Source organism: Elgaria multicarinata, chromosome 14 (assembly GCF_023053635.1).
Source record: "Elgaria multicarinata webbii isolate HBS135686 ecotype San Diego chromosome 14, rElgMul1.1.pri, whole genome shotgun sequence".
Taxonomy (NCBI): Eukaryota; Metazoa; Chordata; class Lepidosauria; order Squamata; family Anguidae; genus Elgaria; species Elgaria multicarinata.
In genome coordinates, this window is record NC_086184.1 from 33,324,985 (window position 1) to 33,340,261 (window position 15,277).

At 46.5% G+C, this 15,277-nt stretch overlaps 1 protein-coding gene across 1 annotated transcript in view; it reads left to right on the plus strand.

The window, feature by feature from the left end:
* HYDIN (HYDIN axonemal central pair apparatus protein) overlaps nt 1-15,277 on the plus strand; it is a 210,699-nt gene that overhangs the window by 105,601 nt on the left and 89,821 nt on the right. Inside the window, exons 26-34 of the mRNA XM_063141487.1 lie at nt 1,667-1,804; nt 2,676-2,853; nt 2,986-3,092; nt 3,509-3,642; nt 4,168-4,304; nt 4,874-5,001; nt 6,269-6,460; nt 7,681-7,830; nt 8,589-8,828. Coding sequence (XP_062997557.1) covers nt 1,667-1,804; nt 2,676-2,853; nt 2,986-3,092; nt 3,509-3,642; nt 4,168-4,304; nt 4,874-5,001; nt 6,269-6,460; nt 7,681-7,830; nt 8,589-8,828 — 1,404 coding nt within the window. The remainder of the gene's footprint in view (nt 1-1,666; nt 1,805-2,675; nt 2,854-2,985; nt 3,093-3,508; nt 3,643-4,167; nt 4,305-4,873; nt 5,002-6,268; nt 6,461-7,680; nt 7,831-8,588; nt 8,829-15,277) is intronic.

Genomic DNA, 15,277 nt, shown 5'->3' on the forward strand with positions numbered 1-15,277 from the left:
GCCACCTGCAGCTGTTTTCGTACAAGTCTCGGGGTGGGCGAATTTGGACCTCTGGATCTGATCAGGACTTTTCCAGAGCTGACCTATCTAGTATGGGTTCATATCTAGTTTGTGCTGGAACACGGGGTGCTCTGTCCATTTCAACCTGCTCCCCCATTGCAACAGCCCTGAGCTGGAGGAGCAGGTGGCCAGAGGGAGGCATGTCCCTGAAACTCCTGCCCTCGCTCCCAAGCAGTGGTTTATATTTGCCTGCCTCTACACCACACCTCCCTGCCTCTCTTGAAGGCCCTGAAGCCGGGCTCTCCGGGCTGGATGAGCGCTCCTTCGCGTGCGGAAGGTTGCCCTCCCCTCCAGGCAGCCCCAGTACAACCCTGTGGGAAGGAACCATGGCAGAGCCCTTGCTTGGCACACAGAAGGCCCCGGGTTCAATCCCTGGTGTATCCAGGTGGGGGTTGGAGAAAGAATCCTGCATGAAACCCTGGAGGGCTGATGCTGCCAGTCAGTGCTGGAAAGACAGGGCTATTTATTTATTTATGACATTCAGGGCCGGTGCCAGACTATTTTGCGTCCTAGGCAAGGGGAGCTACTTGCCCTCCCCCCCCCATTTTTTTTTTGCCAACTTTGATTTTTAAGAACAGATGTTTTGTAGAAAAAATAAAAAGCACAAAACTTGAACTTATTCTGTTTTTTCTTATTTATTTATTTATTACATTTTTATACCGCCCAATAGCCGAAGCTCTCTGGGTGGTTCACAAAAATTAAAACCACAATAAAACAATAAAATAAGCACTTAAAACGGCTAATTGGTATAAAACGGTGACCCTTAAAGGGCAGGCCTGCGCCCCTCTGAGGCCTGCGCCCGAGGCGGCTGCCTAGTGGGCCTGATGGTAGCACCGGCCCTGACTACATTTCTATGCTGCCCAACAGCCAAGGCGGCGTCTGCGCAGTTCGCAACCATTAAAACCATACAGCGTGATAACATGCAAAACAGACGTTTTAAATTTTAAAACTGCAGTATAAAATATCAATAACCAAATAAAACCTGGCGGGGGCGCAAGGTTCCAAAGTGCAGCGACAGATTTAAAACAACTAGCACGGCTAGACAGGGGAAGCGGGCAGCTGCCGCTGCGCCCTCCTGCGCAGAGCGGGGCTTCTCCGCCCAGCCCTCCGCCCTTTTCTGCCAGGCGCGTCTGGCCGAGCCAGGGCTGGAGGCGCGTCCTTGCCCAGGCAGGCGCGGCCTTTCGCCAGCCCCCCGCCCCACTGGCCATCCTCAAGGGAACTGGGGTCCTGCCTCGCACATGAACACGTGCACAGAGCACCACGGCTACCACGGAACCTCTTTCCACACGAGGGCCGAGTTGCAGGGGGCGGGGCCAAAGGCAGAAACAGCCCTGCGTAGCGTAGCTTGCCGCCGGTAACGAAGCCTCCGGAGGAGCCTGCCCAGAGCCGCCTGCGGGCCGGGCGAAGTGGGCGCGGCCTTTTGGAGGCCGCCACCCTCCCGCCCGCCCGGCGTCGTGCCTGCTCCGGTGCTGCACGTGTCCCGCGGCCTCCCGCCCAGCAGGTCAAGGCAGGCTCCGAAGGGGCGACCCAGGCAAGACGCGTTCGAGGTTTCCATCACGCGCCTGCATGTTCACGTTGCATTTCCGCCCTCTTCTCTCCCTCTAAGCCTTTTGATCAGATAAGCATGGCTGAGATCACACTGAGGAATACAGGGAAAGTCGGATTTGAGTACTCCGTGATTGGCAGTATCCTGGCTTCCGCCGACAGCCCTCTGCCTGGAGTGCCGCTGACCCTGCCCGTTGCTGTGAGTAAGAACAAAAGGGAGACAGGCCGGGGTGCTTAAGGTTCGCCGCTTCTTGCGTTTGGATTTTTAAAGCAAGGCAGGCTCTTGTCCGCGTGTCCTCCCAGCGCAGAGGCCGCCAGGCCCGCCTGCCCTCGGCCCCTGGGCAAAGGCCAGGCGAGCATCCCTCCGTGTGGGCTCCCTTCCTTCCCAGCTCGGCCTCCTGGAAAGAGCTTTCCTTTCTTGTCCATCTCACAAACACTCAGGCTGAAGGGAGCCAACACTACTCTCGCCTTGCTCAGGGACCCATGGCTTAGGTTGCAGTTCTATGCCCACTTACTTGCGAGCAAGCTCCACTGAACTCAATGGGGGTAATTTCTGAGTAGGCATCTATAGATTGTGCTGGAAGTAAGCCATGGAGGCCAGGTGGGAGCGTTCCACTAGAAGGATGTTCCTGTTTCCTTACTTGCTCCAGGTTGTTTCGTCACAGCTCAGAATTCAGTTGGGCGCTCCTGCACTGTAGGACACGAGAACGCGGGGCTTGCTTTGCATGATTTATTCTGGTAATAGATTTTATTACCAGAATATTTTGAGTTTATTTGGAGTTTTTTTTTAAATGTAAGCTACACATGCACGACTGGCTAACATCATGCTTCTTATAGATCCAGCCTGCACTCAAGACTAAAGAAAAAGTCTTGGGTACAGTTCTTTAGCTTAAGGCAATGTGGTTTCCAGTTCCACCCCTGGTTCAATCCTGTAGTGACTCCCAGGGACCTAGTTTAAGCCCAGGACACTGTTCAGCAAGTGCTTGATTGCTTCGCCATCTGCACCTTGTTACCTGTTTAGAAAGGAAGCAATTTTGCCTGACCAACATCCTGCCTCTTGCATCTTCTAGAGTTATATTGAATCAGGGAAGGAGCAGGTGCTGAAGGTCTATTACTTGCCTGGAGTTCCTGAGGTCTTCCAAAGAACCTTCCAAATCCAGGTGGCCCACCTGGAACCAGACAGCATCACCTTGAAAGGAGAGGGAGCCTTCCCCAGAATCTGCCTGGATCTACCCAGAAACATGAGAGGTAGAGATGGCTTGCTCCATGCTTCTTCCTCTTCCACTTGAAGCAGATGGAAGACCCACAGGTGGCAGAACTCCCTTGGAAAGCGCAGCTCAAATCCTGGCAAACCTCCCCCCCCCTTTCTGTATCCTGTAGGAAATGAGCGGTACAGCATCCTCCTCCAGGAAGCAAAGGAGCGGATAGAACAGGAATCCCACAAAGATTCCATCACTAACTCAGAGCCGGTGGCTGCTGACCCACCCGTGGATGAATCCATCACTGCAGTAAGACCACCAGCCCCCTCGGCTGATTGTGAGCTTGGCTGGGTGGAGGGGAGCTGACTTGGGGCAGGTCGGCATCAGGTATTTTGTGAGCTCTCTTGGTGCTTCCTGCTCCACATGTCCCGTGGCTGGACCTACGAAGAGAGACTGCCCTTCTGCAGGTCCCCATCACCCCAGGGAGAAGAGCTGCCCAATGACTGCCCCTGATCATGGCAAATGCTTTGGAGGCCCTATGGGCCAAGGAGCAGAGAGCCCTCACAGGCAGGGCGGGGCAGTGGTGGGCCTCAGCCCTAAGAGAGCGGATGCCCAGAAGGCAGGTACACAGGAGCAGCCATGGGCCATCGGCCCGGTCCTGGTGGCCCAGGTGGAAGGGTGCTGACTCTTCTTGGCTCTTGCAGTTTGACACGCAGCTGCAGATGGAAATGGAGAGGCTGCTTGTCCGGGAGCACGCCCTGGAGCAGCAGAAGCTGCTTGGCTGTGACCCCATGGAGGACTCCGCCGCCAGCCAGCGGGCTCGCCGGAAGCTGGTCAAGTGAGTGCCGATGCCCTCTTTTCCCTGCCTTTGGAAAGTGGCGGAGCTTCTTGGGTGGGCCTCGAGGCCTTCAAGAGGCAGCTGGACAGCCATCTGTCAAGAATGCATTAAGGTGGATCCCTGCGTGGAGCAGGGGGCTGGACTCGATGGCCTTACAGGCCCCCTTCCAACTCTACTATTCTATGACTCTATGATTTTCCACAGCTGGTCTGCAGCCTGGGGGAAGCCACCCTGCTCTGCTGCCTGGAAGACTGTCCAAGGTGTGCAGGGTTGCCCAACAGTATCTTATCCGGCTCTTTTGAATGTGGCTACACTTGAACTACGAGCCCCTAAAAACGGGCAGAGTCCTATTCCCATGGCTTCCCTTTCTGTTTCTCATCAATGCACCCAAGAGAGTGTCGGCATAAGGGAGGCTGAGTTTGATTAAATGTTTACAGCCGTGAACCCTTGTCGAAAATGTAGCTCACGCCGTGCCCAGCTGAGTATTAGAGACCTGTATATAACCAGGCAGTGTTACTTTTTCAGAGCACAACTACCTGAGTACATCTTGGACTTTGGCTACATCATCCTGGGTACCATACGAACCCACATTGTGAAAATCACGAACACCAGTCAGTTCCCTGTATCCTTCCATGCAGACCGACGGGTCCTGCGGGACACAGGTAATGGGCTTCCTATCTCCAAACATTGCAAACAAAATGTACTGGCCCTCATCCACAAATCTCCACCCCAACTCCACCCCTAGATGCCCTCCGAGAGATAAAAGAGCTGACCCACTGTCCCTACATCATAAGGGGGAGCCCTCCCCCCGGAGCCCTTCCATACTTGAAATACAACATCAGAACCATGGAAGAGACTCTGTCATCAACGGCTCCAACTGGGAGCGAAGGGAGTCCCCACGGTGTGCAGACACAAGCTTCTCCTGGGCGCAGTGAGGGCCAGTGTGGTGCAGCAGCGAGAATGCCAGGCTGGCAAAGGGGAGGCCCAGCTTCAGATCCCTACTCAACCATGATGTTAATTGGGTGGCCTTAGGACACTCACTGTTTCTCAGCTTAACCTGCCTCCACAGGGTTGTTGTGAGGTGAAATATGTGGGGGAGAACCATGTATGGCATTTTGAGGTCCTTGAAGGAAGGGTGAGATTTAAATGTGAGGATAGGTAGACAGAGGGTTTCTTTCTTTGTACAACACTTCAAGTTGTGAGGGATGATTCTGTTGCTGTTTGGAGCCAGGTTTCCGTACTGAACTGGATCGGGTGAAGAACCTGCCTTTCTGCGAGACAGAGACATTCGACGTGCAGTTTGATCCCCAAAGTGCGAACAGGCCCCTCGGAGAGGTGGAAGTGCGCCTTCCCATCAAGGTGCCGTGAACCTTCTCCCCTGCCTTCCTGCCACGTCCCTGGGCCAACACACCGTACAAAGAGTGCTACGCGTTTATATATTTATATGCGTCCTCCTACATTACAGCCAGAACGTAATGCGCAGAACGAAACACGGGAGTGAACGGAACCGTAAACACCAGTTTCAACAGGGAACAAATCATGCACCCTCTGAGTGTCACGGGAGATTCACAGGCTCAGGGCAAAGTTGGCCATGGAGCTGCACAGACAGGCAGGAGGCAGCAGGCTGTGCAAATCAGCAGCCGGACAGCTGTACAAGAGCTGGGGGGGGGGGGGGGGGAACCCGATTGCCAAAGTCGGGAGAAAGGGTCAGCCAGCCTGCAGGGCTGCACCTCACTCCAAAGCAGGCCCCTGGTGTCGGGATCCAGCCCAGCCCTCCTTGCCTGGGAGGAGTTTAAAGCAGCAGTGCAGAGCTCCGTTTCCAAGAAGGGTTCCAGAGGTGGATGAAGATGAAGGCAAAGGGGCGGGGCCAAAAATACCCCCAAAAATGCCGCACAAGCATATTTTAGGTTAAAGCAACTTAGCCTTCAGGGAGGCACTTCACTTTTTAGGATGGAGGAAATCTGCACAAAAACCAGAAAACCAACTAACAATGGATGGTTGTGGGGAAAGAGTGTCCGTATAGGGGAGCCTGAGGCAGACTTGGGCTCCAGGAAGCCAAAGAGGCGGCCCTCAGGCCTGAGATTCCCCTGCCCTGGCTTCAAGGAACCAAGTTCTGGTCTGGAGCCTTGCCAACCTTGGGCCCATCAGGCATGGAGGAGCGGGTGAATGTGTGGTGCTCGGCATGAGGGGGGGAGGGTTCGCCGGGGGGGGGGCTCTGGCTGCAGGTTCCCCAGGGCCCTTAAGACCGTGTCTTCCAGCTCTGTATCTGGGTTTGGGATGGAAACCACAGTCCCCTCCTCTGAGTCAGTGGTAACTCCCTTGACAAAGCCAAGACAGTGGACTTTGTGGGATGGTGTGTATAAAAGGCAAGGTTTCATCTCCCCGTTGAGATTCCAGAGGTATTTTGTATTCGTAGATCATTTCGCTACTTTATGCGCATTACATCCTCCTGGCTCTGATCCAAAACAGACCTTCGTATCTCTGTCATCTCCGGAGTGCTTTCCCATCTGACACAGGCTTGGCATTATGAGCCCCCCCGGGGGTGGGGGCTGGGGGCTGGAAGGGCTTGTGGGAGGTCACGTTTCCTGCGCTTTGCGCTTAGGAGGATTTCGTGTATTTGCTCCAGGTTCTGTCCGGGCCCACGTTCCACGTCTCTCTCCGCGCCACGGTGATTATGCCCTCCCTCTGCATGTCCAACGACTATCTGGAGTTCTGTGCTGTCCAGTGTGGGCAGTGCCAAGTGGAGACCATCCAGCTCCATAATCAGCTGCAGGTCACGTGTGAGTGGTTTGCCACCAGCAGCGAGCAAATGAAAAAGGTGAAGCCCCCTGGCCCCACTCTTCCCTTTGCCCTTCCCAGCTGTTAGGCTCCATCCGCTAGGGTTGCCAACTGACCAGAAAAGAATCAACCTCTCCTGCCCTTGCGCCCTGAGCTGTAGAAATGAGGCCGTGAAGCTTTACACAGCAGAGATAAAGCTGCTCCTACAGCGCTTTTCTCCTCTTGAGTTCTTTTGAGCCATACAGCACTGAGGCATGAATCCCGCAGGCTCCTAAGGGGAAAGGCTGAAAAGGAAGAACTTCACGGGGCTGGCCAGGGCTTGGGTCAGGGGCCAGCATGGTTGGGCCCAGTGACGAGAGGCCCCTTGGACTGGCGTCCTTTTGCTGCTGCTCACCCGCCTCTCGCTGGGGCCCTGACAGTGGCGAGCAAGTAGGCAGCAGGCGCTTCTGTCCACTCGCGCACTGGCCCTCTGCTTGTCCAGTGAGCAAGCGGGAGAAGGAGCAGCAAGAGCAGCTGGTGACAACGGTGGTGGGAAGGGAGAGTCCCTGAGGGGGCCCCAGGAGGGGGTGTTGCGCAAGGGCCCTCCAAAGAGTCAGCCCGGAGGTTGGCCATGCAGCCGGGCTAAATCCACAACTACTGATTCAGCGTCAAGATTTCAGAATGCAAAACAAGCAAACAAGCAGGATGAACAACCCTGAAATAGGTGAACTCCTCTCCTCTCCTCAGTCACAGGCCTGCTTCTGAAGGGCATAGTTTGCCATGACAAGAGCAGAAGCCAGTGCTGTGTGGTTCTCTTGAGCTCCTCTCACTTCCTAGGTAGGTCCCCAACAGAAAACCCCTTCATCCTTGTTCCCCTGGATGGAGGGCAGGGCCACCCGAGCGATGCTGCACAGCTGCTCTCTGAACTGCCACCAGCCCTTGGCCTATTCAGCTAGCATGAGCAGGCCTTTTGTTGCCTGTGGGAATTCTGCAGGCATCTGGATTGTAGCACTATTATTATTATTATTATTATTTATTTATTTATTTATTTATATAGCACCATCAACGTACATGGTGCTGTACAGAGTAAAACAGTAAATAGCAAGACTGCTGCATAGGCTTACAATCTAATAAAATCATAGTAAAACAATAAGGAGGGGAAGAGAATGCCAACAGGCACAGGGTAGGGTAAGCAGGCACAGGGTAGGATAAGAGGTCCCTTCATACTGGCCAAGAGATCCTGTTGTTAGGCAGTGACTTCATTCTTTGTGGTAAGCTTAGGTGGACAAGCATATGCCAGCTACCTTGCGGCGGAAGATGCACCACAAATTAAAGAGTAAGCCCCATGTTTTTGAGATGATACCTCCCTACGGGATCCTGGCACCTGGAGAGCGACTCAATGTGCAAGTCAAGTTTGCACCAAGCGAAGAGGTAGGAGAGCCGGGCGCTGTTCATGCTGCAACCATATTGTGAAGTGTTCTCGAGAGTCAAATGTGAGAGTCCTCTAATAGTGTTTGCCAAAGGGGAGGCCTGCAGTGTTGCTTAATAGTTAATTTTCTGGCAGTCAGGTAAACTGTGTTAACTGCATCAACAATGTCCCTGATTTGATGCATGGGTGGTGGTGACGTTGAAGAATGTGAACCCAGGTCATAGGTGTGCCCAGAGTTCTTAGGGGTCAGAACTTGGGAAGAGGCTAGCCTCAGTGCATGCTGGGAGTTGTAGTCCATCACATCTGGAGGGCACCTGGTGGGGGATGGCTGGGCTACATGACAGGCAGTGCAAACTCGGTGGACATTGTTACAGCAAAACCAGCAAAGAGTCTTATGGTACCTCTAAAGGCTAATAATATTCACTGTGGCAGAAACGTTTTGGACCAGAGGCAAGAAGCGCTGCCCCCAGTCGGCAGGTAGATTCTTGCCCATGTGGGTACAGGCAGAACCAGGATGTAGGCAGGAGGGTGGTATTACAAAGCAAAGCCAGAAGCTCCCAGCAACAGAAGGGATGAACATGTGGCGTCACTATGCAGAGCGCAAATGCAGGGCAGGGCAGTTCTTCCTCATTATGGGGAAACCTCCCAGCATAGCGCATGGGTACAATTTCCTTAGCACAGCTGAGATGTTTGGCAACAGCAAACGTTTTGTCCTTTCACCTGCTCTTTCCTGGTACTAAACCATCTCTTTTCATTTTAGAAATTCTACCACCACTACTTGATTCTGAGCATTTCCCAGAGCACTCAGCAACTGCGGCTGTACGTCTCTGGGCAAGGTCTGGAGCCACGCCTGGAGTTCAGTCCGTCCATTCTGGAGCTTGGGCCCCTCCTGCCTTACGCCCTTGGGGACGAGGCTGAAGTGGTGGTGAAGAACCCCTGCTGCTTCCCCATTGAGTTCTACTCCTTAGAGTTTGACCAGCAGCATTTGCTGGAAGAACGGGTAAGGACCCGGCAAGCCTGAGGTCGGAGACTCTTCTTTTCTCCAGACTGAACATCCCAAGATACTCCAGCCTCTCCTCATAGGGCATGCCCTCAAGTCCCTGTGTCGTCTCTGTTGCCTTCTTTTGAACCTCTTCTAACCTGTCAATGTCCTTCTGGAAACAATTCTGTGGTCTCACTAGTGACAAGTAGAGAGGAATAAGGGCTTCACATGTCTTTGATACAATACTTCTTCTAATGCAGCCCAGAACTGTGTTATTTCACACTGCTGACTCATGTTCAGATCACTGTCAGTGACCACACCCAAATCCTCCTCCGATGTACTGCTTTGAAGCCATGACTCCCCCACCTTGTATGTGTACCCTGCATGTTTCCTCCCTAAGTGTAATACCTTACATTTCTCCTTGTTAAAGGACATCTTGTTCCTCGCAGTCCAGTCTTCCAACCTGCCCAGACCAGACCGCAGTCTCATTCTGTAATCATGGGTGTTGGCCAGACCTCCTAGTTTTGTGTCATTTGCAAATTCCGAGCTGGGAAGTTCCACCTTCCCAGCTGCACCCCTTGCAGCCCACCTCTTTACATACTCTTTGCTGAAGAGTGGGTGTCAAATGCTGCAAAGTCACAGAACAGAACACAGAATATGGCCTCCAGTGCAGCGGGGGAGCCCCCTTGTCACCGAGGGAGCTGTGCTTCCACCTCTCAAAAGAGCCCTCGTGGCTGCAGAAAGAAATGAAAACACCCTGTTCTGAATACCTGGTCATTTCTTCTAAAATTAAATCCGTTTGGAAGCTGACACATTTTGCAAACAAGATCATCAACCAGGTATGGAATCTTCTGCAAATATGTCTAATTTACAAGCTAAGCATTTCAGGTTGGCAATTTGGGTCTTGCCTTATTTGAGAATTCCATTTTTTTTTTAATTTTTTTTTATTCATTTTCTACACTATATAAACATAAAAAAAAACATTCCAAAATATAACTAAAACAACACAATAGAAGAAAAAAAAACTTCAAACATCTGCTACATACATATTGAATAATTGTTGAGTACAAATATCAAAAACTATTACATATACCTTATCACACTACAACATCTTCGTTCTTAACATAAAAGTGCACCCCCCACCTCGGGATCATTCTTGAGTCCAAAATCTAATCGTTTCTTCTGCTGGTGGTTTCCCACTTCCCTTAGTAAACACAAACACTAGGAACTGTTTCCAGATTCCTTCGAACTCATTTATTTTAGTTGCGCCTTTTCTCCACTTAATATTACATGTCAGTTTATCATTAATGGCTATGTCCCATACTTCTTTATACCATTCCTCAATAGAATATTCCCCTTGAATCTTCCAGTTCCTAGCTACCATCAGTCGTGCTGCAACCAACAAACTCGATATCAGCTCTATAGTTCCTTTTCCACACTTTATATCTTCAAATAGTGACAGCAATGCTATTTTTGGTGTTTGTTCTATTTTCATTCCCACTATTTCTTCAATTTCTGAGAACACCATCTTCCATAATCTTTGTACATATTTGCATTGCCACCACATATGTAAATACGTTCCTTTTTCCCCACAACCTCTCCAACAATTTGCTGAATGTTGATCACTTATCTTATTCAATCTAACCGGGGTTAGGTACCACCTCCATAAAATTTTAAAATAATTCTCCTTTATTCTTACTGATAAACTTCTCAACACTCTTTGTTTCCATAGTCCCTCCCAGCTCTGTCGCCCTATTTGTATCTTCAAATCTGATTCCCAAACCATTTTCTCTATATTCTCTCTAAACTCCGTCTCTAACAATATTTTATATATTTCACTCATTAATCCTTTTAAAACTATACTACCTCCTTTTCCTTCCTCCTTACTTCCTACTAATTCTTCAAACCTCGTCATCTTTCTGCACATTCTATTATCTTTAATCCACTTTTTATTCCATTGATCTAATTGACCATACTCTAGCCACGATAGCTTCTTCTCCTTTAACAAATTTTCCATATCCTCTCTTGTTTTAATATCTCTTACCCAATCCTTTAATTTTATTTTATTTTTCTCTTTTAATATTTTACATAATCTACCCTTTAGATCCTCTGGGAAATTCTTTAACATTATTATCGGTGCTAGGGGAGAGTTGCTCGGAAGCAGCTTCCCTTTAAATTTACTCCAAATTTCCCATTGCATCCTCAGAAGTGGATTATCTATACTTCCAACCCACTTTCTTCCTCCGTCTTTAAAAAAAACATTCTCCAAGTTCATCTCTACCTTACTTATGGTTTTTTCTTCCATCCAATGTAAATCTCCTACTCCCATAATTGCTTCTACAACATGTCTTAATCTATTTGCTACATAATATAATTTTATGTTTGGGAGACCCATTCCCCCCTTTTTTTGGCTTAGGTACCAGTTATTTTTATTCACTCTTGCTTTCTTTCCTCCATTACAATATTTATTAATTATATTTTGCCAACTTTTTATCTCGGTTTCTGATATTTTTATAGGTAACATCCTAAATACAAAATTAATTTTAGCTAATATCTTCATTTTTATCAAAGCTATTCTCCCAAACCAAGATAAGTTTAATCTTTTATATTTCTCCAGTTTCTCTAGTACCTCCTTCTTTAACCTCGTTAAATTTTCCCTTTCTAGATTCTCTAAATTTTTTGTAATTTTAATTCCCAAATATTTAATCTCGTTCTTAACTTTCAATTCCATTCCCTTAAATTCCCAATCCTTTTCTTCCTTCTTGGTATAGTTAAACAACATCATCTCTGATTTAGACCAATTTATTTTTAACCCTGTAATTTCCTCAAATTCCCTCAGATGATATTTAATTCTTTCTAATTTTCTTAATGGATTCTTAATGGTCAATAAAGTATCATCCGCAAACATGTTTAACTTTATTTCCCTTACCTCTCCAATTCCTTCTAACTCTTCGTCCTCCCTTAGTGCCTTCGCCAAAACTTCCATAACCATTACAAACAGGACCGGCGAGAGCGGACATCCTTGTCTTGTTCCTCTGGCTAGTCGTATCTTTCCAGTAAATCCGTCATTTACCACCACTACCGCCGTATTTTGGGAATATAGCTGTTCTATTACATTTTTAAATTTATTTCCAAATCCCAATTTATCTATAATACTCTTTAGTGCCTGCCAGCTCACACAATCAAAAGCTTTAAAAATATCCAATGCCATAATACCTGCCTTAATATTTTCTTTTTTTATTACATTTATTACATTTAAAACTCTTCCCACTAAATTATGCATATGCCTTCCTACCACAAACCCACATTGATCTACTCCTATGTATTCTGATAAAAATTTATTTAGCCGTTTGGCCATAATAGATGTGAAAATTTTTGCATCCTGATTTATTAACGAAATAGGTCTATAAGAGTCGGGATTAGTCAAATCTTTATCTGGTTTTGGGATCAGAATTATCACTGAATGTTCCCATGATTCAGGTATCTTCTCTCCTGATAATATCCTATTATAAAGTTCCATTAATTTTGGAGCTAAATAATCTTTGAAGACCTTATAATATTCCGGACCCAAACCATCTGCTCCCGGTGATTTACCAACTTTTAACTTATCAATAACCTCTTCAACTTCTCTTTGACTTATTACTGACTCCATTAACTCCTTATATTCTAATTTTATTCCCTTCTTTATAAACCTTCCAATATACTCCTCCACCTTTTCTTGTTGAATGTCTTTAACCTTATACAATTCCTGATAAAATTCCTGAAATTTTTTTAATTTAGTTTTCATTGCATAACAATAATTCCCTCGGCTATCTTTCAACGTTTCTATCCCATTCCTCCCTTTTTCTTTTTGTGTGAGCTTGGCAAGCAACCTCGAGTTCTTATTACTGTTTTCAAAGTATTCCCTTTTCATATACATTAAATTCTTTTGAACCTGCTCTATATTTAAATTTTCTAATTGTTTCTTCTTAGCTTGTATTTCCACTAATTTATATTTATCTTTAACTCGCCAATAACTTTCCTCCAAGTTTTTAATTTCTATCTCTAACTTTTCCTGCTCTACACGTTGTTGTCTTTTTAAACTACATGTTTCTCTAATACAGATTCCTCTTACTACAGCCTTCATGGTGTCCCAAATGACTGATCCAGCTGTTCCTCCTTTTTCATTAATTTCCCATGACTCCGACAATTCGTTCCGAATTTTCTCTACTACTTTATTATATTTCAATATCCTTGTGTTCAGTTTCCATCTATATGCCTCTTTATAATCTTTCTTAACTGTAAATTCTAAACTTAACAAGGCATGATCAGTTACTTTTATTACCCCCATTTCCATTTTACAAATCCTCGTTGCAAAATCTTTTGAAATAAATATATAATCTATCTGGAGTATGTATGATGTACTGGGGAGAAATATGAAAATCCAGGCCTATTCCCGTTAAGTAAACGCCACGAATCTAAATAATCATTTTCTTTTACTAATTTATTCAATATAGTCATATTATTCCTCTTTTCAGCATTAGTGGGATTTGACCTGTCCCATTTATTATCCATAACCATATTAAAATCCCCAGCTAATATAGCATACCCCTCCTTAAATTCTTCTATTTCTTTAAATAACTTTATAAAAAACTCTCTATGCCTCTCATTTGGGGCATAAACATTAATCAAAGTATATACCTTTCCCTCAATTTTACCTTTTAACATGAGATATCTACCCTTATCATCCTTTTTTACTTCTTCTAATATAAACCCACTTTTTTTTGAAATCAAAGTGGCCACTCCATTTTTTTTCGATGTCCCTAATGACTTTTCATAATAGGCTAACCACTTTAATTTTATCATATTCGAATTCTCGGAGCCTTGGTGTGTCTCTTGAACCATTATAATATCTGATCCCTCTTTATTAAACATTTGTTCTATTCTCTTCCTTTTCACGACTGCCCCCAAACCTTTAACATTGAGTGTTGATACCTTTATCTTTTTATCCATAATCACCCTTTTGAATCCTCTTCCGATCCCTTGTGCTCAGCAATTCAAACTTGCTTACATAAAAACACAAACCCCATACATAAACCCCCCACCCTCCTACCCCAATCCCTCCTCTCCTACCTTCCCCCCCTCCCCACCCCCCCACTCTAATCCCCCCCCCATATCCCCGTGAGTCTAATACTCCAGCCATCTACTTTAAAGGGGGGGGGGAGGCAGTGCTGCGCCTGGCCGGCAGGTCTCTTTATTGGCATTTCTATTTGCAATTATCTCCAAACATAGTTAACAATTCTCTTACTCTCCAGATGTCCCAGCTTCGTTCCCTCCCCCACCCACTCCAGCCCCATTTGTTTCTCCATCCAGACCCAGCCTCTTCAGCAATTCTTTACCTTGACCCAATGAGGTTACTCTGTGTTCCCTCCTCCCATATGTAGATCTTAAAAAAAAAAAAAAAAAAAAAGGGAAACCGAGTAACCCCATACATAAGGAATTTTATTCTTCACTAATATTTCCGTTATTAGTTTAAGACTTCGTCTCCAATTTAGTGTGTGTTGAGAAAAATCATTAAAAATTTGCACTGTTTTGTCTTTATATTATATCTGATTCTTAAATCTCAATTCTTTCATAATTTGCTCTTTTTTATAATAATTACCAAATTTCACCAAAATGTCTCTAGCCCCTTTGTGGTTTTGCCCCCCCACACGATGGACTCGATCCGGATCCAATCCGTCTATTGATATATCAGGCATCAGCTCCTTGAACCAGTTCACGATGCTTTCTCTAAGATCTTCTCCCTGCGACTCCTTTAGCTGCTTTATTCAAAAAGTAGATCTACTAGATTAATCTTCCAAGGCAATCGATCACAGTACCCATTCTTTAAATTGTATATTAGTTGATTTCTCAAAAGCCTCTTATTTCTTCTGGTCCAAATCCGCTTTAGCCTCTATCTTTTTGATCTTATCCGAATTTTCCGCCGTTTTATCCGCTAAATACACAATTGATGTCTAAATTCACTCATATGCTGATCCATTTTTTAAAAATATAACAATGTTATTTTCAGCTATAATAGCCCTGATCTCCATCAACGAGGGAGGGTTGCTACCACTTTCTCCTCCTTCAGTCATATTTTTTTCTTTATTTGGTGTTGTATCCAAAGGGACTGGGTCTTTATCTTCCTCCTCTTGCTCAACTCCAGGGGCTGTCCTTTCCAGGAGGGAGAGGTATGCCAAATTATGATTTGAAAGTTCCTTTTTTTATGATTTGAAGGTTTCTTTTTTTTTTTTCCTTTTTTTTTCTTTTTTTCCTTTTTTTGTATATTAAGCTTTTCCCAACTTTTGATCTTTCTTTTAACGTTAGGCATGGGACTCTTCTGGGTAGGGCATAAATCTTAGAGTATAACTCACTTCCTTAGCAACTTATGCTGGCTTCTCTGTTATATATCAAACACTTTTTCCTTCTTCACGAGGGGGGGGGAATAT